Below are 24,047 nucleotides of genomic sequence, written 5' to 3' on the forward strand. Positions count from 1 at the left end.
TTACTTTGTTCTGTCTGTTATTACTTGGAACCACTTAAATCCTACTTTTTATACTTAATAAAATCACTTTTGTTTATTAATTAACCCAGAGTAAATGATTAATACCTGGGAGGAGCGAACAGCTGTGCATATCTCTCTATCAGTGTTATAGAGGCGGACAATTTATGTGTTTACCCTGTACAAGCTTTATACAGAGTAAAACGGATTTATTTGGGGTTTGGATCCCATTGGGAGCTGGATGTCTGGGTGCTGGAGACAGGAGTACTTGCTGAGCAGTTTTTGGTTAAAGGCTGCAGCTTTGGGGCCGTGGACCAGACCTGGGTCTGTGTTTGCAGCTGGCTAGCATGTCTGGCTCAACAAGGCAGGGTTCTGGAGTCCCAAACTGGCAGGGAAAATGGGCTCAGAGGCAAATTCAGTGCATCAGGTGACAGTCCCAAGGGGGTCTCTGTGACCGAACCCATCATATCTCCCTGAAACACTTTTTAGAAAGGCTTTGCAGATGACTGAAAACAGTTACTGGAAGAAAGAAAAGTAGAACCTCATCCTCAAAGTGATTGCTATGCATGATCTCCTGATTTCTTTCTATTTAATATCAATAGTCTGTCCAGTGTTTCACAGATACTAATGAACTAAACAGAGCAGGTAAGTGATTTGCTAAAGGTCACACAGTACATCAATAGTGGAGCTAGGACCAGAACCCATTTTACTGGGATTCTAAACCTATGTTTAATCTACTAGACTACACTGCTTCTCAGTCACTGCTTTACCTCTTGATGATTGTATCCTCACTTGTCATTACTTAGCTAGACTATGCATAGTTAGATTATTAAATCTTTCCCTCACATCAGTCCCTCCAGCCCCTGATAGTTTGTTAGTCTTCAAAACCTGCTAAAATTTGCCAATATCTTTCTGGAAATGTGGTGCCCAAAGGAAGAAGTAGTCAATAAATATTTCTCTTCTATATATGGAAAGAAGTGAGATGATGTATTCATATCTTAAAGTGGTAATGCCTTCTATCACATCAGTAATTGAGGAGGATGTTAAACAGCAAATATTAAAGTTAAACAGGTGGGAACTGATAACGTGCACTGAAGTATATTCAAAGAACTGGATGAAGAGCTCTCTAAATCATTGATGTTGATTTTTAGCAAGTCTTGGAATTCTGAGGAAGCTCTGAGGACTGAGCGGGGAGAGCTAATATTGTGTGACTATTAAAAAAGGCTAACAGCCTGCCTAAGTTACCTACAGGCTCATTAGCCTGACATTGATCCTGGATAAAATCAGTAAAAATTTAAAGGATGCTGGAATAATTAATGCCAATCAACATAGTTTAATGCGTGGGGGGGGAGGGGGGAGGAGAGTCTTGTCAAACAAACTTGATATCATTTTTTATTAGATGAAAAGTTTGGTTGAGAAAGGCAACTCTGACCCTGCCCTTAAAACTATGAATCTATGAAACTGCACTTGATGTTCCAGATATGGCTGAATTAGTGTATGGAGCATCTTTGCATATGAAGCCATGTTTCATTTCATGTTTGCTATCTACCCTAGGACACTCTTGTTGCACTCTTAGACCTGGCTGTTGTTTTCATAGATTCATAGATTCTAGGACTGGAAGGGACCTCGAGAGGTCATCGAGTCCAGTCCCCTGCCTGCATGGCAGGACCAAATACTGTCTAGACCATCCCTGATAGACATTTATCTAACCTACTCTTAAATATCTCCAGAGATGGAGATTCCACAACCTCCCTAGGCAATTTATTCCAGTGTTTAACCACCCTGACAGTTAGGAACGTTTTCTTAATGTCCAACCTAGACCTCCCTTGCTGCAGTTTAAGCCCATTGCTTCTTGTTCTATCCTTAGAGGCTAAGGTGAACAAATTTTCTCCCTCCTCCTTATGACACCCTTTTAGATACCTGAAAACTGCTATCATGTCCCCTCTCAGTCTTCTCTTTTCCAAACTAAACAAACCCAATTCTTTCAGCCTTCCTTCATAGGTCATGTTCTCAAGACCTTTAATCATTCTTGTTGCTCTTCTCTGGACCCTTTCCAATTTCTCTACATCTTTCTTGAAATGCGGTGCCCAGAACTGGACACAATACTCCAGCTGAGGCCTAACCAGAGCAGAGTAGAGCGGAAGAATGACTTCTCATGTCTTGCTCACAACACACCTGTTAATACATCCCAGAATCATGTTTGCTTTTTTTGCAACAGCATCACACTGTTGACTCATATTTAGCTTGTGGTCCACTATAACCCCTAGATCCCTTTCTGCCGTACTCCTTCCTAGACAGTCTCTTCCCATTCTGTATGTGTGAAACTGATTTTTTCTTCCTAAGTGGAGCACTTTGCATTTGTCTTTGTTAAACTTCATCCTGTTTAACTCAGACCATTTCTCCAATTTGTCCAGATCATTTTGAATTATGACCCTGTCCTCCAAAGCAGTTGCAATCCCTCCCAGTTTGGTATCATCCGCAAACTTAATAAGCGTACTTTCTATGCCAATATCTAAGTCGTTAATGAAGATATTGAACAGAGCCGGTCCCAAAACAGACCCCTGCGGAATCCCACTCGTTATGCCTTTCCAGCAGGATTGGGAACCATTAATAACAACTCTCTGAGTACGGTTATCCAGCCAGTTATGCACCCACCTTATAGTAGCCCCATCTAAATTGTATTTGCCTAGTTTATCGATAAGAATATCATGCAAGACCGTATCAAATGCCTGACTAAAGTCTAGGTATACCACATCCACAGCTTCTCCCTTATCCACAAGACTCGTTATCCTATCGAAGAAAGCTATCAGATTGGTTTGACATGATTTGTTCTTTACAAATCCATGCTGGCTGTTCCCTATCACCTTACCACCTTCCAAGTGTTTGCAGATGATTTCCTTAATTACTTGCTCCATTATCTTCCCTGGCACAGAAGTTAAACTAACTGGTCTGTAGTTTCCTGGGTTGTTTTTATTTCCCTTTTTATAGATGGGCACTATATTTGCCCTTTTCCAGTCTTCTGGAATCTCTCCCGTCTCCCATGATTTTCCAAAGATAATAGCTAGAGGCTCAGATACCTCCTCTATTAGCTCCTTGAGTATTCTAGAATGCATTTCATCAGGCCCTGGTGACTTGCAGGCATCTAACTTTTCTAAGTGATTTTTAACTTGTTCTTTTTTTATTTTATCTGCTAAACCTACCCCCTTCCCATTAGCATTCACTAGGTTAGGCAATCCTTCAGACTTCTCGGTGAAGACCGAAACAAAGAAGTCATTAAGCATCTCTGCCATTTCCAAGTTTCCTGTTACTGTTTCTCCCTCTTCACTAAGCAGTGGGCCTACCCTGTCTTTGGTCTTCCTCTTGCTTCTAATGTATTGATAAAAAGTCTTCTTGTTTCCCTTTATTCCTGTAGCTAGTTTGAGCTCATTTTGTGCCTTTGCCTTTCTAATCTTGCCCCTGCATTCCTGTGTTGTTTGCCTATATTCATCCTTTGTAATCTGTCCTAGTTTCCATTTTTTATATGACTCCTTTTTATTTTTTAGATCATGCAAGATCTCGTGGTTAAGCCAAGGTGGTCTTTTGCCACATTTTCTATCTTTCCTAACCAGCGGAATAGCTTGCTTTTGGGCCCTTAATAGTGTTTTAAGCTGGAGCATGTTATTAAAACTTTTGTCAGAATGCAAACACACACACATACACACACACACACACACACACACACACACACACAGAGCTTGTTGGAATATCTTCCAGGAACACCATATTCTGCTAAATCCGTCCCCTGATGACCAAAGCAGAGTCCCTGTGTCCTCTCCAGCAGAGTTCCAACAGGGACAGGATGCTGGAAAATATAACCCTGGCATTCTATTCAGCTCTGACATAAAAAAAAAGCTACATTCACACAAATGTACACATAACTTCTGAATGCTACACTCTCAGCTATGACTGTTCTCTTGGCATAGCTGTGCTGTGAAGTGCCACAATCAGAGTCATACAGCATTTTGAAAGGCTTGAAGAGGAGTCACGGCAATCTGCTGTACACCATAGTCTATTTTCTACAGGTGTTTCCAGAAAATACTGAGCGGACGCAAGAGTTGCTCAAGGCTGGGTCAAGGGGTGTGTGACTAGGAGCAATGGTGGAACTAAGCAAGGTGCAGTATAGCCTTCCCTCTCGGGGAACATTCCCTAAAGGTGCTGGGAGGCTACGGGGGAGCCTCTGCCAGGCAGTGGTGTCAGCCGCACCTCTGAGGATGCTTACAACAGGAGATGGGCAGAGTTCAAAACAGACACATTTTTGAAGTTTAGGAAAAAGAAGGGGGGAAAAAACATCATTCTGGAGATTTAAAAGAAAAAATGCAATACATTTGTTCCCTTTCTCCCCAACCAGCTCCACTGAAAACTAACTTTCTTTCTTTCTTTCTTCCTTCCTTCCTTCCTTCCTTTCTCCCCGTTTCCCGTCCTCTCCACTCTCCCCACGCTTCCAGCACCCTGGCTAGCTCCCCAGCCCCTGGCGGTCGCGCGCCTCCCTCCCCCCCTCCGTCCGCCAGTTCCGGGTCTCGGCGGCGCGCACGGCGGCGGGAGGGGGAGAGGGTATATCAGCGCCTGCGCAGTGGCGCAGCGGGGCTCAGACGGAGACAAGATGGCGGCGCTGCGGGCGATTCGGGGGATGGTGAACGGGGCCGTGTCCGAGCTGTCCGGGGGCAACAGCGGCGCGGCCGCCGCACGGGAACAGGCGGCGGCGGCCAACCGGGACTACATCTCCCAGCCCCGACTGAGTGAGTCCCAGGCCGCGGCAGAGACCCTACCCAGGCCCCGGCTCCCCGTACAGAGGCACCTGGGGGGCAGAGCCTGGGCCGGGGGGGGGGGGGGGGTGAGGCTGGGCCGGGCCGGGGTGGAGGGAGCCCTATCGTACTCCAGGGCCGGGGGGGAGGGGCCCCATCGTACCCCGGGTGGGGGGGAGAAGAGGCTGGATCGGGGTGTGTGTGGCGGGGGGGGGGGGAGAGGCTGGTCTGGGGGGGACCCTGCTGCACCCCAGGTGTGTGTGGGGGATTATAAGAGGCTGGGCCTGGTTCCTCGTGACCTCTGCATCCCTAAACCCAGGCTCTGATTGCTAACGCCCCTTCTATCCCAGGCAGGTGGGTTAGGCCCGAGCCCCTGTTCCTGCATTTCAGAGCAGAGAGCTCCCCCTTTTTCTTGTCCATTAGACACACACACACCCATGCCTGTTGGTGCTGTCCTGTTCCCCTTGTCTGGGGTGCCCTTATCTGCTCCTCTGTCCCTGTACCCAGACCATTCTCACTGCCGTAGCCCCTCTCTGTGCCCACTGGCCCCAGTGCTTCCAAGCCATCTCTTGTCCTGTCATCTGACCCATCTCTTCTCCCCAGACCAGTGTCTTGGGCTTGAGTGTCCACTGGGTGGAAATACTCCAGCTTGGCTCCAGTGTAGGTCTGTATCGCAGAGTACACTTGCTCTGTTAGTTCCAGGGTCTGGGTCTGCATGGTGTAGGAATAAGAGTCAGAAGTTGGGTGTGCCTTGTGGATGGGACTGGATTTGGGGAGCAGCCCCCTGAGATTACCACCTTTTGGGTGTTTATCAGCATAGTAGAGTTGACTTCCCCTGTCTGTGATAAAGCTGTACAGATTCTTATTGGGGACAGAGCACTTACTCCACATAAGCAATTAGGAAAGTCGGATGGCTTTATCTGGCTTCTTTGCACAGGTAATGGCTTTTCCTTGTAATATTACCACATGGGACTCTTGGCATGGATGAGCCACAAATGAAAATTATAAGATATAGAGGCTATTGGAAAAGATTGTGTTGTTGGCTACATTTACTGGGCACAACCCCTTGAAGTAGCATCAGTAGGGGTTATGCAGTGTTACCCACACCAGGAGCATTCTGTGTGCAGAATATGGCTGCTGACAAATTCCAGTTTCCATTTCAACAGGAATGGTTCTATAACAGGCAGATGGTGGATATTGCTGTTAGTTAGTATCCTTAAAGTGGTGTGATGGTAGGTATTCTTATGGAGTATTAATTGTCCTGATTTTTACTTGAGTAAAGGACAATAAGGGATTGTGAAACATTGCTCTTCCTATGGGTTGACTAATCTGTTCCTGATCTGTTTCAAGGTCATGTGATTACGCTGCAGCTTAATAGGAGTGTGAAACTGACTACATAGATATGCAAGATGTATCATACAATAAAGGACTTTTAACACATATGGACAAGTATTAAATGTGGTTTGGAGCAGGTGTTATATAACTTAATAGCTAATCATGACTGCAGTTTTCTTTATATTTTGAAGTGACTTATTTATCCAAGCTCTACAGTATATTTACGATGTAAATACCCTGATACACCGACATAACTCCACCTCTGTGAGAGGCGTAGGGCTTATCTTGGTGAAGTTAGGGGGACACAATGTCCCTGTACACACTGCATTACTTACATTGGCTGTTGGCTGTATTTCTTGTCAATTTCACAACTCCATGCTGGAGCCATGAAATTGACAAGAAAGCCTAGGCTGGTGGTGGGCTCCAGCTAGAGCCTGTCTGCTCCCATCTTGGCCCCTCTGCTCAAGGAGGTGAGAAGCCTGGACAGCTGCCACTGCCTCAGAGAAACAAGAAGCCTGGGAGGCAGCTGGGCTCCCAATGGGGAGCTGAACAGAGATGAGAACCCTGGCTCTCAGCCCCCAATGCTGCCCCTTTTCAGTTGGAGGAAGTGCTCCTAGTGAGGAGACACACCACTGACAGAAGGAGGGTAGTATGGACCTCAGCCATGTAGTAATTACTGCGTTGGCTGCAAGTCGATCTAACATAGGTTCACTTAAATTTGTAGTGCAGACATGCCCTAAGTTAGAGACTCATTCTTAATTCAAAATCAGTAAGAACACTTGAATATTTTTCTTTGGTTCTGACAAGCTCTTCATAAATAGAACTGACTCAACTGCTATGAGCTTATATGTTTTACTGGATACAGAAGCTGGAGTTTCTTCAATGTAATTGGTATGACTACTGACTTAATTTTGTGCTAATAGTAGTCAAATTTTGGATACATCTAGTTGCTAGTTATCCACTATTTTGTATTTCCCTGCATGACACAGATCAGTTTTCTGGCAGAAACTGGACATATTACTGTAAAAATAGTGTGAGGTGAAATTGGGGGGAGGGATGTGATTTTGTACATTAAAACTGTTGTAATTGTGAAAGTTGAGGAAAAGGGGAAATAGTGATTCTACTAGGCAGTTATTTCACAGTTCTAAATCCTTTACTGCAGTGTGGGTATGAGGAAGGCCAAAACTGATTGGAGCAGTGTTTTTGCTAGAACTCTTGATTTAGATCAGTTGAAGTTGTGTGATTAAGTAACTCTGTGAAAGAGCCTGTATACTTAAGTAACATGAATTTTCTGACTATGTAGACAAGTAACCTCTTTGCCTTTGCTTTTTTGAGTATTTCAATTGAGTCTGAAGTCCAGATCAGTAACTGTGGACCCAAAAAGTCATACAAAATCATCTTCATCCAAAAGTAGAAGGGAACAGGACACGGAAGCCCAAGATACAGCCAGATGGGGTGGCTTAGAGGTTTGAGCATGGAGGTTTGGAACACCTGTTCTATTTCCTGGGGGTTGAACTTAGTCAACTAGGGCTAGGTCTACACTACCCGCCTGAATCGGCGGGTAGAAATCGACCTCTCGGGGATCGATTTATCGCGTCCCATCGGGACGCGACAATCGATCCCCGAATCGACGCTCTTACTCCACCAGCGAAGGTGGGAGTAAGAGCCGTTGACAGGAAGCCGCGGAGGTCGATTTTGCCACCATCCTTACAGCGGGGTAAGTCGGCTGCGATACGTCGAATTCAGCTACGCTATTCGCGTAGCTGAATTTGCGTATCTTAAATCGACTCCCCCCTGTAGTGAAGCCGTAGCCTTAGCTCTGTCTTTCTAAGGTAGAGTTGCATGCAGTTTAATGTCTTTCTTGGACAAGACTTTTAAAAATTAAGTGTATGTCTGCTCTGCATGGACAATAAAGATCCCGTGGTCATGTATCAATCAGCATGGATTTTTCAGCATTTTCCCCCCCAGAGTGATCTTTCCTCTGTTGCTGGGCACTTGCTGTCTGCTTTCCACCACATAGGTGGCTGCTTTTTTGTGGGGTATGTATATAGCTTGTAACATTTTGGAATCCTTTGAGATAGAAGGGTCTTTATATATGTAAAATATTACATTGAGATTTGATTGTGACCCACCTACCTCATCATTGAAAACAGGGATTTGGAGTCAGCATGCCAAGCTGCTTGTGTGATACCAATAGATTTGATGCTGTTGAATGTAATGACTCTGGTGGTATCTCACTGATGGACAATGTTAGGAAGGGAGCTCTTCACCCTGGATCAGTGAGGAAGTGCTGACAAGACTGTCACAAGTTAAAATGTAATGTTGCTCAATATAGTTCTCTCCTGTTTTTGCAAATGTCTGGCTCCACCCTCACCCTGATTTTTTTTTAAAGTGCCATTCACATTGGGTACAAACACTGAATAGTTCTAATTGGCATAACAAGAGTGAGAAGTGTTCAGTTCAGAGAAACCCAAAGTGTCTAACTTGGGACAAATGAAACATTTCCTTGTAAGTAAAAAAGATACAGAGCTAGACTCCTCATCCTCTTTAGCTTTAACATTTATCTAAATTCAGTTATAACCAACCAAATGTAATAGAATGGCTCCTATAAGCTGCTTACATAGTATAGTATCTGATTTGTTTCATCTCCAGGTTAAAAGCTTTCAAGATTATACTATTATGCTTGTTCATCAGCAAACTCTTGTTACCTTTGTTAACACTGTAAATATCACACTGTTGACATAATACAGAAAACATGATTTAGGTACACATCTTTCAATGTGTACTAAACTCTCACATTGTCTGGCCTATGCTGTATTTCCAGGTCTTCGTAGCCTGTTTGTGTCCAGATGGGATTTGTGATCTTTCCCTAAGACTAATGGCTCCTGGTAACATTCTTTTCTTGGTCATATTAGTCTGTTTTCCCAATCTAGAAATAGCTCAACTTGCTCATCCTTTTCCCCCCGTGGTAACTGATTAATGATTACTCTCTTGCTTAGTCTTCCCTTGTGACCCTGGTAGAGGAGCCTTGTGGCTCTCAAACACTTCCTGTATTCACAGATCAAGATTCACCAGTCATTTCCTATTGTCAGCGTGTGCAAAGTTATGTTCTACACATTAATAGTAATGTCTTACTACCAAAAAGATGTGCCAGTTACAAGGTTAATAATAAAACCCATCCTGTAAAGTGTTGGGCTCATCTTATGCCACAGTCCCATGAGTCAATGTTTAGTGCCCACCGGAATGTTCAGAAGTAGCTGTGAAATATCCACACCCCTGAGCAACTTAGTTACACCGACCTTAAACCCTTGTCGGCTGTGCTATGTCAACAGGAGAGCGTCTCTTGATGACATAGCTACTGCCTCTTGGGGGAGTGGATTACCTACCCCATCTGCGTTTCGTCACTTAAGCGCTACAGCTGCATTTGTGCAGCTGCTCTGATGCAGTGTTTTTAGTGTAGACCTACTCTGTTTGTCTAAAACATTGACTTCAGACATCTGTGCATGGTTCTACTCAGACTTGAGACAGTGCACCTTAAATGAGCTGTGGTAAATACTATGTAATTTCTGGATTACTGACTAAAGTGAAACACCATCTTTCATGGTGCAGTCCCTTAGCTTCTCATGAGATGGTGCTGAAAGGTTCCCTTCCAGCAGCAGTTGGCATGGTATGCTGGAAAATGTTTCCCAAATGCATTGTAGGTGCTCTGAGGATCAGCAGCTTTTGAGCAAGTGAGATTCCTCATCTGGTCACATCTGAGTGTAAATTAAACTAAATGTAATGCAGAATTTTTTGGGTGTATTTTGACCTCACTAAGCAGGATACTTTACTGCTCTTGTTAAAGATGACTATTAGATTGAGTCTTGAGATAATGGCACATAGTGTTTGCTTGTTGCTTTGATCTCTGTTAAAAGACGAACACTCAGTGAATTACTACTGCCCCTATAGACTCCTAGACTTTAAGGTCAGAAGGGACCATTATGATCATCTAGTCTGATCTCCTGCACAACGCAGGGCACAGAATCTCATCCACACACTCCTGTAACAAACCCCTAACCTATGTCTGAGTTATTGAAGTCCTCAAATCGTGGTTTAAAGACCTCAAGGTGCAGAGAATCCTCCAGCAAGTGACCCGGGCCCCACGCTGCAGAGGAAGGCGAAAAACCTCCAGGGCCTCTGCCAATGTGCCCTGGAGGAAAATTCCTTCCCGACCCCAAATATGGTGATCAGCTAAACCCTGAGCATGTGGGCAAGACTCACCAGCCAGCACCCAGGAAAGAATTATCTGTAGTAACTCAGATCCCACCCCATCTAACATCCCATCACAGGCCATTGGGCATATTTACCGCTAATAATCAAAGATCAATTAATTGCCAAAATTTAGGCTATCCCATCATACCATCCCCTTTCCTTATCCTATACTTCAAAGGTTGCTATCAGTAACTTTTTAAGATTTTGCAATTAATTGTATAGTATTTATCTGTTACAGACTTTTCCCAATTGATAAAAAGTTTGTATGCATCACATTGATTACCTTTCTGATGAATTAAAATGACAGTTATTTCACTGCATGCAGTGCCATTACACAATAGTTTAGGATAGATAGGGAATTGAACTGTATCTGATGGAAAGAACAGGGCATCTAGATAGTTTTCTGTTTAAAATTGACCATATTATGTAGGTTTACATCACTGAACTCATGGCTTTTCTCTGGTCATAAGTGGCCTCTCCAATGCTACAGCGTCCTGCAACACCACTTGAGGTTATTGGCCAAGTAGGGACTCAAATAAAAGAATGCTGGTTACAGAATCACCAGCACCACGTAATGGCACTTGCTGTTCTGTTCACATAGCTTCAACTAAATATGGAAGGTCGCACAGATTCAGAGGAGATTAGATCCCCAGACATTGCAAAGGGGGTGTTCTACTACTTATTCAGCATAGAATGCTTATGCTGATTTTAATATATTGACTGACTTGCACCTTTTATATTTCAGCATATAAAACTGTATCAGGAGTTAATGGTCCACTGGTAATCTTGGATCAAGTTAAGGTAAAAATTATTCTAATGAAATCTTCTTTTGAGGGAGATGGTGCAGGAAAGCTGGCTTCAAATGTGTGTCTAAATCACAAGAGTCTTTAGCTCTGCATTCCTTGGGTCCTGTGATCTAGTTTAAACACAAGATCTTGTTTATATTCTCAACACTCAGAACTAAATGCCAAATCTTGCCGCAGAGACTGCTTCAGGACATTGGGACAGGCTGTCAGGCACCCTAGTTGGAAAGAATGTCCTGTGGGTGAAATGGAAAGGACTATAAGTCTGCAACAATGCTTTTCATACTTCTGCGTTTGAAGAGAAGTGGGGAAACGGATGCTACAGTTGAACAGTCTAAACTCTAATGAATATTCTTTTTTATCAAACTCAAATTTAATGTTAATGATTCAAATCTTGTAAAGTACTTGGTGCATGGTATTGGATACATGAACAAAAGGAAACAATTTTAACATATGCTTATCAAATATTTGGGGGGAGTTAAAAGGGAAGGGGTATTTCTGTTTCATAGGAGGATTGCAGGGGTTATTGGTGTTGCTTGTGATAGACAATTTTCCCTTGCTAGAGTTCTTGGCTTCTCTTTAATATGGATCTCTGTTGTGCTTGACTAATGGCATATGGCTTCAAATAAGTTCGAGACTACTATGACTCTTCTCAAGAGAAGAGTTTCAGGCTGTCTTTAGACAAGTTTTATTTTTTCCTCGCCAGCTTCCTAAATCTACCACTCAGATTAAGGAGCTCATCATAAAAATAGCTACATTTTTGTCAGTAAACCTTAATTGCCTTGGTGTTTCCCTTTGACTGTGAATTCCGTAAAAGATATGGTAGCTTTTTGTCTCGAGCTCTGTTAAGTCTGTTATGGATAATGTAGTAACTCTAGTTTGTGGATTTTAACTTTTTCCCACTGTCTTACAGATTTTTTTCTGCATTAGTTTCCTAGGTATGCAGAGATTGTCCACTTGACACTTCCTGATGGCACAAAGAGAAGTGGGCAGGTTTTAGAAGTCAGCGGCTCTAAAGCTGTAGTTCAGGTAAACTAGTGCACTGAACTTTACTAGTTCACTGTAAAGACTTTTCCTTAGTGGGCATCAGTCTGGGCTATGGCAAATCTAAAGTCTTTGTAACTTTCTTGAGTCAAAACTTACTATAAATGCAAAAAACACGTGGAAATAATTAGTGGGTGGACCTGAGTAACATTCAGTTTTTGCTTTTGTTTAAAAATTAAGTAAACGTCTAATCACAATAGGGTCTTGTAGACATAAGGCAAGAGTCATACTCCATCTTCTCCATGCAACATGTACCACCACAATGTAGATGCATTGTAAAGCTTCAGTGTATTTGAGACACAGCTCTGTGTAGTTCTCAAAACAGCTGTTAATAGTTACCACTGTAATCCTACTTAGCTGAAGAGCTTTACTGTGTAGGCAGAAGAAAATGATCTTAAATTTTAAAGAAGTGATCCCTGATAGCCACTGGCATTCTTGGCAACTTCTTTTTACAGGTCATGTGTAAAATATATTTTTATACAATGCTGCTTTCTGTACATATCTGTACAAATGAACAGTTTCTAAATGGTCTTGGAAATTCCTTTATTACACAGGTCTACCTTGCTTTTGCTGCTTGTTGGTTAATCCATTGCTTGTTGTGTTAGAGAATCACTGACCCTGTATATTTCCATCCCATCTGTTATAACTCTTTGCACAATGTCTTTATCTACCTATACTAAAGGAACATTTATCCATTTCACCTGGTGTCTCTTCTGATATATTGCAGGTATTTGAGGGAACTTCGGGTATTGACGCTAAGAAAACATCTTGTGAATTTACTGGGGATATTCTCCGAACCCCAGTATCTGAGGATATGCTTGGTATGCACTAGATCGTGCTCTTTGGATTGAACAAATTTATTTTCATGTAATACTACTGCAGATGGGAAAACAACTAGGTAACTACTGTCCTGTTCATATAATCATAATCTTGTTACTGTTTTTGCAGGTCGTGTATTTAATGGATCAGGAAAACCTATTGACAGAGGTCCCATTGTCTTGGCTGAAGATTACCTGGACATTATGGGTATGTTTTTTTAACCTGTTTTGGTTTCTGGTAGCATGAATCTTGCTTTCTGCTTTTGAGTAATCTTAGTGACAGGCTTGTAACTGAACATATGAATGCTAATTGGCAGCATAAATGAAAACAGTGGCTTGCTGAAGAGTATTTAGAACTTTACTGAGTAAATCACTAGTGACGCCAGAGAAACAGAGGAAAGTGGGATGACAGAGATGGCCTCTATGCATCCTCTCCCAAACCAGAAGGTTTGAGACAATTCAGTTAATCTGTCGATTGGCTGAAGCAGAGAGAAGATCAGGGGTGCTCTGAAGCTGCACAGATATAAAATGAGTAAGCTTCCTTTCAGTTTGAACCTCTGGTTCAAAAACTATTCATGGTACCCATTTCTGGCAGGAAGCAAGAGGCTGACTTTTGACTTGAATTCCGTTATGTACTCTACACAAAATGCAGTGACAAGCCACTTTTCAGAGGCCTCTGCAAATGAAACAATAGCCCTAAAATCATGCAGAAGGCGTACAAAGTACTGAGTGCCCAGTAACTCATCAGGAAGTTGTTCATAAACTGTTAAGATGGGCCCACAGGGCAAGTGGTCTGTTTTTTTCCTACAGTAATGCATGGCAGTTCTTAATTAGGGAGAGTGCTTTGGTTAAAGTGGCTTAATAGTGCTAACTATAATAGGCTTGTGGTAACGTTCCCCCAAAGATAAGAGGGTGTTAATTTCCCTCCAAGGAGTAGGATGACAGTATCCTATCCTTTTTGTCTGCATGCATATAAAATGCCAAACTGATAAATGATCTCATGACCAATAAAAAAAAGTCAATGGACTAATGTCAAACTAGAACCAAAAGTGTCTGGTGAGCTAAAATGTTTGTGGTTCTAAATGCGGTGCATTTTTGTAGCCTTATTTTGAAACCTTGCCTTGAAACCTTTATTAATCTATGCATTGTTAAAGTTAGATAAATAATGTGGCGGCTTCTCTGTGAAAATACAATAGGTCAACCAATCAATCCTCAGTGTCGAATCTACCCAGAAGAGATGATTCAGACTGGCATTTCTGCAATAGATGGCATGAACAGCATTGCCAGAGGACAGAAAATTCCCATATTCTCTGCTGCTGGTTTGCCCCATAATGAGGTGGGTGCTTTAATGGAGCTCTGAAAGCCTTGGGAAAAACTAGCTGCTGGAAACATTCAGTTCTGCAGTGCAAAGAACTTAAAATAAATGAGATATGTGATGTTACAAGTGGGGAGATGCTAAGAATATTTGTGTGTAAAATATGCACAAATTAACACAAAGCTTTAAAACAGAGTAAGTCCTGATCTCTCAAGATGCTGCTTCTCAAATGATTGGCCAGATACTACATAATCTTCCTATTCTAGCACCAGTTTTCTGCTGTCCGTTTTCTCTTGCTTTTGGCCTCAGAGCAAAGTTCTGGGAGACCATTTGTATTTATCCATGTCAAAAAGTGATTTATTCCCTGAGTTAGTCTGTACAGTAGATAAACAAATGTGCAATTTACTACAGTAGACTTATGCAGCTCCTTCTGCATTCCTCTAAGATTGCGGCTCAGATATGTCGCCAGGCTGGCTTAGTGAAGAAATCCAAAGATGTGATGGACTACAGTGAAGAGAACTTCGCCATTGTGTTTGCTGCTATGGGTGTAAGTACCATTATGCTTGGGTACATCATAAAAGTGGTTTCTTTCCAATACTTTCAGAACTGAATAAGATTGATCAATCAATCCAGTTTGCTATTTCACTGGAATTATGAGAACATAATAATTTTTTAGAGGTACTCGTCACATTTTAGGTCAGTCTGTACTATGCTGTTGTAAAAGCAATACTATTATCCAGGCTGATAAAAGTCTACCTGTCAAAGTCTGATGGGAGAATGCTTCATGGGGTAGAATGGTATCTGTAAGAATAGGTGATTCCATTGTAATTGGAACACAAGAGAACATTTTAAATGATCCTAAGCACTGCCTTTTTAAAAACTTAGTTAACTGTGTAAATTGCTCAGATTGTAACCCCTACCACAATTGAAGGGGAAACTTTAATGTATCAGGATATTCTGTTGCTGTCAGTAGCAAGCCATCCCACTGAGAAATCTAAACACTCTGTTTCTTAACATATTATGCATCTGTTTTGTAGTGTCATTGCATTGTCACATTCTCAGATTAGGTGTTGGCAGAATTGTCGTCATCATTTTGGTCTCACTCCAAATTCTTCTTGGGACAGTGCTTACTAAAGAGCAATATCACAGTTACTTGAATGGTAGGATGACAATGCACATGCATCCAAGCTAGATCTCTCTGGAGTTGTGCAGGACATCTGACTGTCAGAGGATTGTTGCATGTTCTTCCCTCTCGGTTGACAATTGTCTTCACCTGACTGGGTTGGTCATGAGAGTAAGGCAAGAGATTTCATCTCTACCCCTCCTGCCACATTTGGTCCTGAGCGCTGATTCATTTATGACAATATATTGCACTATGGATAGACTGTCCAACATTATTCTTAGTCACAGGTTGACTGAAAGGATGGGCTGGTAGTATAGATACTAAAGGCTTGCACCAGCTCTGAACCAATCTTTAAATTCCGATTATATAAAGTAAGTTATTTAAAACAGTCTCCCTGTTTGCAAATGACTACTTGATATTGTGGTTTAGGTGAACATGGAAACGGCTCGGTTCTTCAAATCTGACTTTGAGGAAAATGGCTCCATGGACAACGTGTGTCTGTTCTTGAACTTGGCCAATGATCCAACGTAAGTAGGTAAAATGGCTGGTTTTCCCAACCAGAAATGTGGAGAACTGGTGCACTGGAAAACATGTCACTATGGTGTCCAAAAGCTGCTGGAAATTGGTTTTGAGAACCTTAGAATCATAGGGTTAGAAGGGAACATAATGGTCATCTAGTCTAACCTCCTGCCAAGATGCAGGATTGTTGTCTAAACTATCCAAGACAGATGCCTATCCAGCCTTCTTTTGAAAGCCTCCAGTGAAGGAGCTTCCACAACCCTCCGAGATACCTGTTCCATTGTCCTTAAAAGAAGCCACATTACTGGCTTGTCAAATATCTTGTGTTAGTGACAGTAGGCTCTGAGATACTATAGACCTGGACACTAATTATGTGCATTCCAATTAGTATATTGAGGTTTCACAGGGCTCCTAACCTGTTTCCTCTCTTACTTTTGAGTTGTGCTGTTCAGTGTATGCAGTTGTAACCCCAAAGTATTGGGTAGTGTTGAACATGCCATTCTGTCCTTTCAGCATTGAGCGTATTATCACCCCTCGACTCGCTCTAACCACTGCTGAGTTCTTGGCCTATCAGTGTGAGAAGCACGTACTGGTCATTCTGACGGATATGAGCTCCTATGCTGAAGCTCTACGAGAGGTACTTGTTCCTGTTTAGCAGATAAATGTGTCTGCCTGTTAGGCATCCTCCAAATAGGGCTGAGATCTACTGGGAGCATAAAATGAGTAATTTATTCAGCAAACATCTAGCTGTTCTTCAGTCCTTTTTGAGAAGGATACATAATTCATTTTAAAAAAGCTAGTCTGTCAGGTTTTAAGTTTTTCCTAACAAGTTAGTCTAGATCCGGGGATGGACAGTACATACCGCTGACTTTCCACATTCCATGTTAAACCAGACACCTGTAACGTGGGCTCGGTCAGAAATAACAGTGCACAGGAATCTCCCGTTTCAAAACGAATTTATCCAGTTGCTTATAGCTCTAGTGGGAAAACGTATAAAAATTACTGATGTTTGCATGCAAGGTTAAGCTACTTCTGCATTTCTCAGGCTTCTGAAACTAGCCAGAACTGTGTCATAAAGCATTGCAAAATTGGCTTGTCTGCCTGGATATATAATTCATTTGTAGTGGAGACTGATTCAGTAGTTCCTTGTTAACCTTGCAGTCAATTTCTGATCAGCATTACAGGATCTCTGTTTTACACAGGGAATGATCTTCATGCCTGGCTTGTGGGTGCTCTCTTGTAGAGGATTTGAATAGCTGTATTTTGGCACCACCATGTGGCAGGTCCTGTTAATTATTAATAAAACTTTATTGGATGCAGTGGCGGACTTTGTGGTGGTTGTGCCTGAACTCTCAGTGATGAGCTTTGAGTAACTTTGCCTGAATTGCCTGCAGGTTTCAGCAGCTAGAGAGGAAGTGCCTGGCCGACGTGGCTTCCCTGGTTACATGTACACTGACTTGGCCACTATATATGAGCGAGCTGGACGCGTGGAAGGCAGGAATGGCTCCATTACTCAGATTCCTATTCTTACTATGCCCAATGATGGTGAGTCCTGGCCATTGCTTTTCTCTGGGAATAGATCTGCTTTTCACATATGGGCATGTAACATCACTTACTTGTGTCATGTAGTTCTTGGATGTTTTAGCGCTATTGCTGTGTGCATTCCATGGGAGGGTATTGATTGAGGATAATCACATGATGCCTGATTCATACCAGTCAGGAGGCTGGAGTTGCTAGTTTTAATCATAGAATCATAGGACTGGAAGGGACCTCAAGAGGTCTTCTAGTCCAGTCCCCTGCACTCAAGGCAGGACCAAGCATTATCTAGACCATCCATGACAAGTCTGTCCAACCTGCTCTTAATCTCCAATGCCTGAGATTCCACAATCATTAAGTTCCTTCCCCTTATTGGGTACTGGAGCTCCTTTAGACTTTGGATAAAGATCTGCAACCTCAGTGTTGGCCAAGAAGAGAAGCTGTACCTTAACAGTAAAAACGTGTCTATCCTATTGTGCAACATATAACATCTCAAAGGAATCAGATCTGTCATACAGCTGAGGTGCTCATCTGTGTGTGCAGTATTGTAGCTGTGTTGGTCTCAGGATATTAGACAAGGTGTGAGGCAATATCCCGAAGAGCTCTGTGTAAGCTCAAAAGCTTGTCTTTCACCAACAGAAGTTGGTCCAGTACAAGGTATTACTTCATCCACTTTGTTTCTAGTGCTCTTATATGGTCAGTCCAAATCCCATCTGGCTCAAGAGATGTATTTCAAAGAGTTAGAAGTACTCTAATTTCAGCATTCTCGAGAACCAGTTGGAGAGATAATGTATTAAGAGCATTGGGTCACCTCAGAGTTTTGGGGGGAAAAATATGCACAATAGCATCTCGCATACAAAATACTTTAGTTCTCCTCACTCTTGAGGTGTATGAAGTATCATACCACCTATCAAATGGGCAGTGAGGCACAAAGGTGAGATGACTTTCCCTTTCAATCTTTTGCATGGTAAAGCAACTGCATGTGTCCGGCAATTGGGTAACTAGCAATTTCAAGATGACGTGCAGAACAGACTGTCTCTGTAATAATGCATTGCATTGTTTCTAGTAATGGCAGTGCTGCCTAGGATTTTAGAATGCCCCTTACATTGGTTTAACAAGCCTATTGGTGGCTTTTATCAAGTCCTTTGGTCCCTTTTTCTTAGTGGATGTATTTCTACCTAGTTGAGACTGTTTTGTCATCCTCTGCTTTCTTATGTGCAGTATTTGAATTAGCTTCAAGGCATTTTAAATGGCATACTAATTACATTAGATTATTATGGTATTTAAAGTAAAATATGCTGTTCAGACAGCTTTTATAAAGCTGACACATCAGAGTGGCTTTGGCTGGAATTAATATAAAAAGCGGGGTCTGAAAACTTAACATAAAACCACTTCCTCTTGCAGATATTACTCATCCCATCCCTGACTTGACTGGATACATTACTGAGGGGCAGATCTACGTGGATAGGCAGCTGCACAACAGACAGGTAGGTACCACACCTCTGAGCAATCTTACATGCAAAGTTCTTAGTTAGTTTTAGTCTGCGTTCTTCTATTGGCTGTTTCTTCTGACAAAAGATATTAGAGGAAGGACTTTTATAATACTGGTCTGGTTGAGGTTGCAGGTCCTCCTCTTTAGAAGTAGGCAGCCCTGGGGGAGAAGATGCCATAGATTGAAGACTGTAGGTCTAAAAGCAATTGCCTGTTTAATAGAACTGGGTGTCTGAATTACTTGCCATGTGTAAGCTGTCCACTCTGACTTCATTGCAAAGTAAACTTAGCAAGATAACAGATTACAAAGATCCTCTTTGTAGGTTTACAAATCCCTTCCTTACAAATCCCCTCCTGAACTTGAGGGCCAGTCCAAAATGACCACTTCTCAGACTTTCCAGGTTGTGCTATTTCTTTCCATTCTCAGGAGAACTTTTATCTTCATGAGCTAGCTCTTAGGAAGCTGTTTGTATCTAAATTAATACAAAGTTGCAGAAACCATATTTATGAATTTTTGGTGCTGGTACATGCAGACTAACAACACTGAATACATTGAAGTGCTAGAAGCAGCAGATACCAAGCTACTGGCTTTTTGAACAGTAGTGTGAATGCCACTAACTTTCTCTCAAGTCTCTATACTATGAACAGATTGTAGGGTACATGTAGGAAGAAAACTTTCATGTAACTAACCAATAATGTTGAGCTTCCACATGTTTTTTTTCAGTGCTATCCATTAACTTTCTTTTCTCCTCCCAAAGATTTACCCACCTATTAACGTGTTACCCTCCTTGTCTCGACTGATGAAGTCTGCTATTGGAGAGGGTATGACCAGGAAGGACCATTCAGATGTGTCCAACCAGCTGGTATGCATTACCTTTCTTATGTGGAATCTGTATTGAGCTGTACATACACCTTTGCTGCGTCCGTCAAGCACCCTGAAAAGGATCAGACTGGCTAGCACTTTCAAATCTGAAGCCGCTTCACTCTGATACCTTAAAGCTGAGATTCTGCTGTAGTCCACCGATAAGAGCCTTTGTACAAATCTGTTCTATAAGTGACCCACTCCTCCCATTTGGTCTGCTGCTACAAGCCCTTTTCAGTTACTGGGCTTTGTGCACAAACAATATGTAGGCTCTTAATGTACCAATAAATAGTCTGTGGAGTTCTTTCCAGGCTCATTGTGCCAAATGCTGCTTTATCTTTCCACACCAACCACCCTGTTGATGTATTTTGTGCAGTGTCATATTATCCAGCAGATGCTGCATATACAGTTAGTCAACTTAAGTTTTTGTTCCTTAAGTAACTTACTCTAATACCAGGTTCTGACACTGCACCCAACACTGTCCTGTCTGAGCCATGTCATGCTGTTTCTTGCTCCCCCATCCCTCAGCTCTCTTTAAAATCATAAAGACTCTGGAATAAAAGCCGCAAATTCTGTCGTCCTATCCACCCAGTACACTGTTGGTTCTGTACGTCACTCCTTGTAACATAGGTCAAACGCCTCATGATCTTGCTTTCTCCCCTGTTTTCCCCTCCCTTCTAGTATGCCTGCTATGCTATTGGAAAGGATGTGCAAGCTATGAAGGCTGTAGTTGGTGAGGAAGCTCTTAGCTCAGATGATCTTCTTTATCTGGAGTTTCTGCAGAAGTTTGAAAGGAACTTCATAGCTCAGGGTAAGTATGTCTAAAGTATATGGGACATACTCTGCAAGGCACTCAAACCATGGAGTGACCAGGTCTTGTCTTTGACACTGACCTCTGAGCTGTTCCCATAATTTAGTCTCTTACCTCTTCAGGTCCTTATGAAAATCGCACTGTTTACGAGACCCTGGACATTGGCTGGCAGCTTCTGCGAATCTTCCCCAAAGAGATGCTAAAGAGAATTCCTCAGAGCACCCTGGCAGAGTTCTACCCTCGAGACTCCACTGCAAAGCACTAGCCACGGCTTCATCTCTAGCTCTGTACTCTGTGAAAGGCTGTTTATTTTCCTTTTTCATGTGTTGGTGTTTACTTGTCACTCCTGTAATTAAAACCAAGAATAAGTGACATGTTGTGCCAGTGTTCCTGATGTGTTAAGCTGATAAGAATTTAAAATATCTCTTTCCAAATCCTGGATCTTCAGTGGTTTTGGTAAAATTTCCTGAGGGGAAGAAGCTTCAAAGTCACCTATCTTTGTAGATGTATGTAACTGCAGTTACTATAATTATGTCTTCTAGACTGACTTCCTTTAAATCATCTCAGGAGAGGGATTACCAGAAGCTGCACTTGGTCTCTAAACCAGGAACAAATATAACTAGTTATTTAGGGGGAGCCAAGGAGCAAGTGGTAGCCCCCCTCTTGCCCAGAGCATCTGCATTCAGCCTGATCATGTGCTGCTGCTGTGCTGTTGCCTAGAACAGATGGCACTCTGTGCTGACCTGCTATTGTGATGGATGAACAGACTAGCAAGAGGAAAGTTGGCTACATGGCAGTGTACATCTGATACCAGAACACAATTCACTGTTGGCTTTAATTAGAGCTGCGGGATCCTTGATCATTTTGCTGCTGTCCCCAGAGTTACGCATATATGAAGTTGCAACATTTGCACAAATAATGCTTTCCAAGTAGCACAGCAAGATTCCTACCTCTTCAGAGATCCAAAGCAGTAGGTCTCTATATGAGGATCATAGGTTTTGTCCTTATCTTGGGCTAGGGAGTCAATCAACCTGTTGAACTGCCCCCTTGGAAAAGGTGGAGAAGCAGGAAACTTACTCCAACCATTCCACTCCCTGAAATATAGAAGTCACAAATGTGAAAAGGGGCTAAAGCCCAGCGCTGTCCCAAATCATGCAAACGCCTGATAGTATAACACTGTAGACTGTCCAAAGCTTCAAACTCTCAGTACAAAACTGAACTGTTATCCCATTATAGGAGACAACCTTATACCAGGTCCTCCAGATACAATTGTATTGGTAGTGTTGTGGTGGGCTCCAGTTAATTTTGTAATTTAGAAGTCTTGTACTAAATGATGCAGAGGGGCAGAAGGCAACTCTTGTTGGCACGTGTGAAAGGATATTTTGAATTCTGTGTTAAATCATTCTCTGGATGACATTGGGCCTTAAACCATGTTTTAACTTTGGTTTAATCACCCTTCCAAACATGGATTTGGCTAGCCAGTTTAGATCCGGCCAAACAGTTAAGTGTTTCCAAAACACTCCTAACCCAGCCAGTATCTCCATGCTTGGAATTAGTTTAAATCAGGTTCAAAGCCCACTGCAGAGAGGGTTTTAGAGTTCCTTATTTGCTTTCCATTTCCAGCCTAATCTGGTCAGTTCAAGTTATTTTGTCTATCCATGCATGAGTTGCAAACCATGTTAGTACCTGCCTAGACAAGTGTTAAACTCAGAGGTGTAACATGGTTTAAACTGTGCCGAATACCCTGACTTCAGCTTGTCCCTGATGTTGCCCTGCAGCTCTGTCCTGTGCAGGTCTAACTTTCTGTTGTTTGGTCTCTGTAACTCGGGTGCAATAGCAGTTTCTTTAGTGCATTCCATCTTAAAGCTGTATCAATTCTATTTTTCTTGGGGAGGGGGGAATGGGAAGGTGTTAGCATGAGAATATTTTAATGTAGAAAATGTGATACCTGAATAAGTTAAATATGAAAAATAAATGTTGAAGAAATCAAGTCTGTGGCTCTATAGTGAAAAGATGCTTTCCTTAGGCTTTCCTGAGGCATGTGAAGTCATTTGGAATAGACAGCAGGAATATCTCCCAATTCCAGTGAAACCATTTTACACACACATCCGCTACGCTAAACTACAAAACTTGAGACCTACTGGTTAAAATTGTAGCAAATCTTCCTCACACTTGCAGGCAGATTTTACATGCGACATGATCCTGCACACATCTGCTTCGTTTCCCAGCTACCGTTATGGGGGTGGTACTGGTGCATAAATAGGCATTGGCAAAAAATAGCTCTGCACCTAGAGGACACTTATCCCTGGATTAAATCTTTAATTCTACAAACATGTAACAGTGGACATGGAAACTTAAACAATTACCATGTCTAAGGTGTAGACTTAAGACTAACTGTCCCCAGTATTAGCTGTAGTGGCTCAGTGCTCTCATATATAGCCATGAGCCCATCTTCCAGTTTCTGAAATACACTGGAAGCTTAGAATGTGAGGTTGGTTTTATGGTAAGGGGGAGAGTAATGGGACTAGGCAGACCCTGGTTCTATTCCTGGATCTTCCTATGCAGCCAAGGCCAAATCTCTTCTGCTGCCATTTCTTCAAAGGGGAATAATATACGGTCAATGAATTAGCTTCAGTTACCATCATTCATAGTGGCTTTTGAATTGATGATTGTTTTATGAAAATGGAAAATATTACAGAAGTACAGACCTCCTGAGAAGCATATATTATGGTGCTGGGTTCCTGACAACATCTAACGGGAGAGGAGATGGCAAGGAGTAGGAGGTAGCAACCACCTAGCTTTCTTCCAATGGCAGGATCACAACCAAACCTGCTCTGAAAATTGCCTGGATCATCTTTGGTCTGTGCACAGAGCCAAGCACTGGTCAATGACTATGGTTTCTTCAGGGCTCTCCACTAATGCAAATAATTTGATGTCTCATGACAGTTTCTTCTCAGAATAAAGGTAGGACGGATACCAAAGTTCAGGATAAGCCTTTCCTTCAGATTTCATTGTGAGCATTTTCTGAGGTCTCTACTCAAATTTGTATGGCAGGTGTCCTCTGTTACATGTCTACAGGGCTCTGCTGCTGTATTAACAAAAGGTGGAGGGTTGTGCTAGCAAATAAGCTAGTCTCTAGCCTTCTCCCCCCAACACTTCCACTGCTGGGAGTGCTGCTCTAGCTCGGAGCGGGTCTAGATGGCAGGGTGGGTGAAACAGCAGGAGCTGCTTGTGCTTTGCCATAGTATCCCCATTGTCGCTGCTGCCGGTGGGGAAAATATAGAGAAGGCCATAGAGTGGAATTGAGCTAGTGTTACGTGCCCCATAATTGATACAAACCTGCCTCTGGAGGAGGAAAAAA

At 42.4% G+C, this 24,047-nt stretch overlaps 1 protein-coding gene across 1 annotated transcript; it reads left to right on the plus strand.

The window, feature by feature from the left end:
* Positions 1–4,636: 4,636 nt before the first annotated feature.
* Positions 4,637–22,676, plus strand: ATP6V1B2 (ATPase H+ transporting V1 subunit B2). Its single transcript, XM_065397649.1, has 14 exons — positions 4,637–4,772; positions 11,110–11,165; positions 12,098–12,196; positions 12,939–13,032; positions 13,160–13,237; positions 14,226–14,365; positions 14,790–14,891; positions 15,897–15,994; positions 16,500–16,623; positions 17,381–17,531; positions 18,927–19,009; positions 19,772–19,876; positions 20,557–20,686; positions 20,809–22,676. Exons 1-14 carry the CDS (start codon positions 4,637–4,639, stop codon positions 20,949–20,951), a joined length of 1,539 nt encoding a protein of 512 aa, XP_065253721.1. The 3' UTR covers positions 20,952–22,676.
* Positions 22,677–24,047: the final 1,371 nt, after the last annotated feature.

The sequence above is a fragment of the Emys orbicularis genome, chromosome 2, assembly GCF_028017835.1.
Source record: "Emys orbicularis isolate rEmyOrb1 chromosome 2, rEmyOrb1.hap1, whole genome shotgun sequence".
NCBI lineage: Eukaryota > Metazoa > Chordata > Testudines > Emydidae > Emys > Emys orbicularis.

Excerpts from the sequence above, each read along its gene's own strand:
- ATP6V1B2 (XM_065397649.1), top strand. The coding sequence starts at position 4,637 with ATGGCGGCGCTGCGGGCGATTCGGGGGATGGTGAACGGGGCCGTGTCC. Across the intron at positions 19,010-19,771 it reads GGCAGCTGCACAACAGACAG|ATTTACCCACCTATTAACGT; the intron begins GTAGGTACCACA and ends CTCCTCCCAAAG. Across the intron at positions 19,877-20,556 it reads CAGATGTGTCCAACCAGCTG|TATGCCTGCTATGCTATTGG; the intron begins GTATGCATTACC and ends CCTCCCTTCTAG.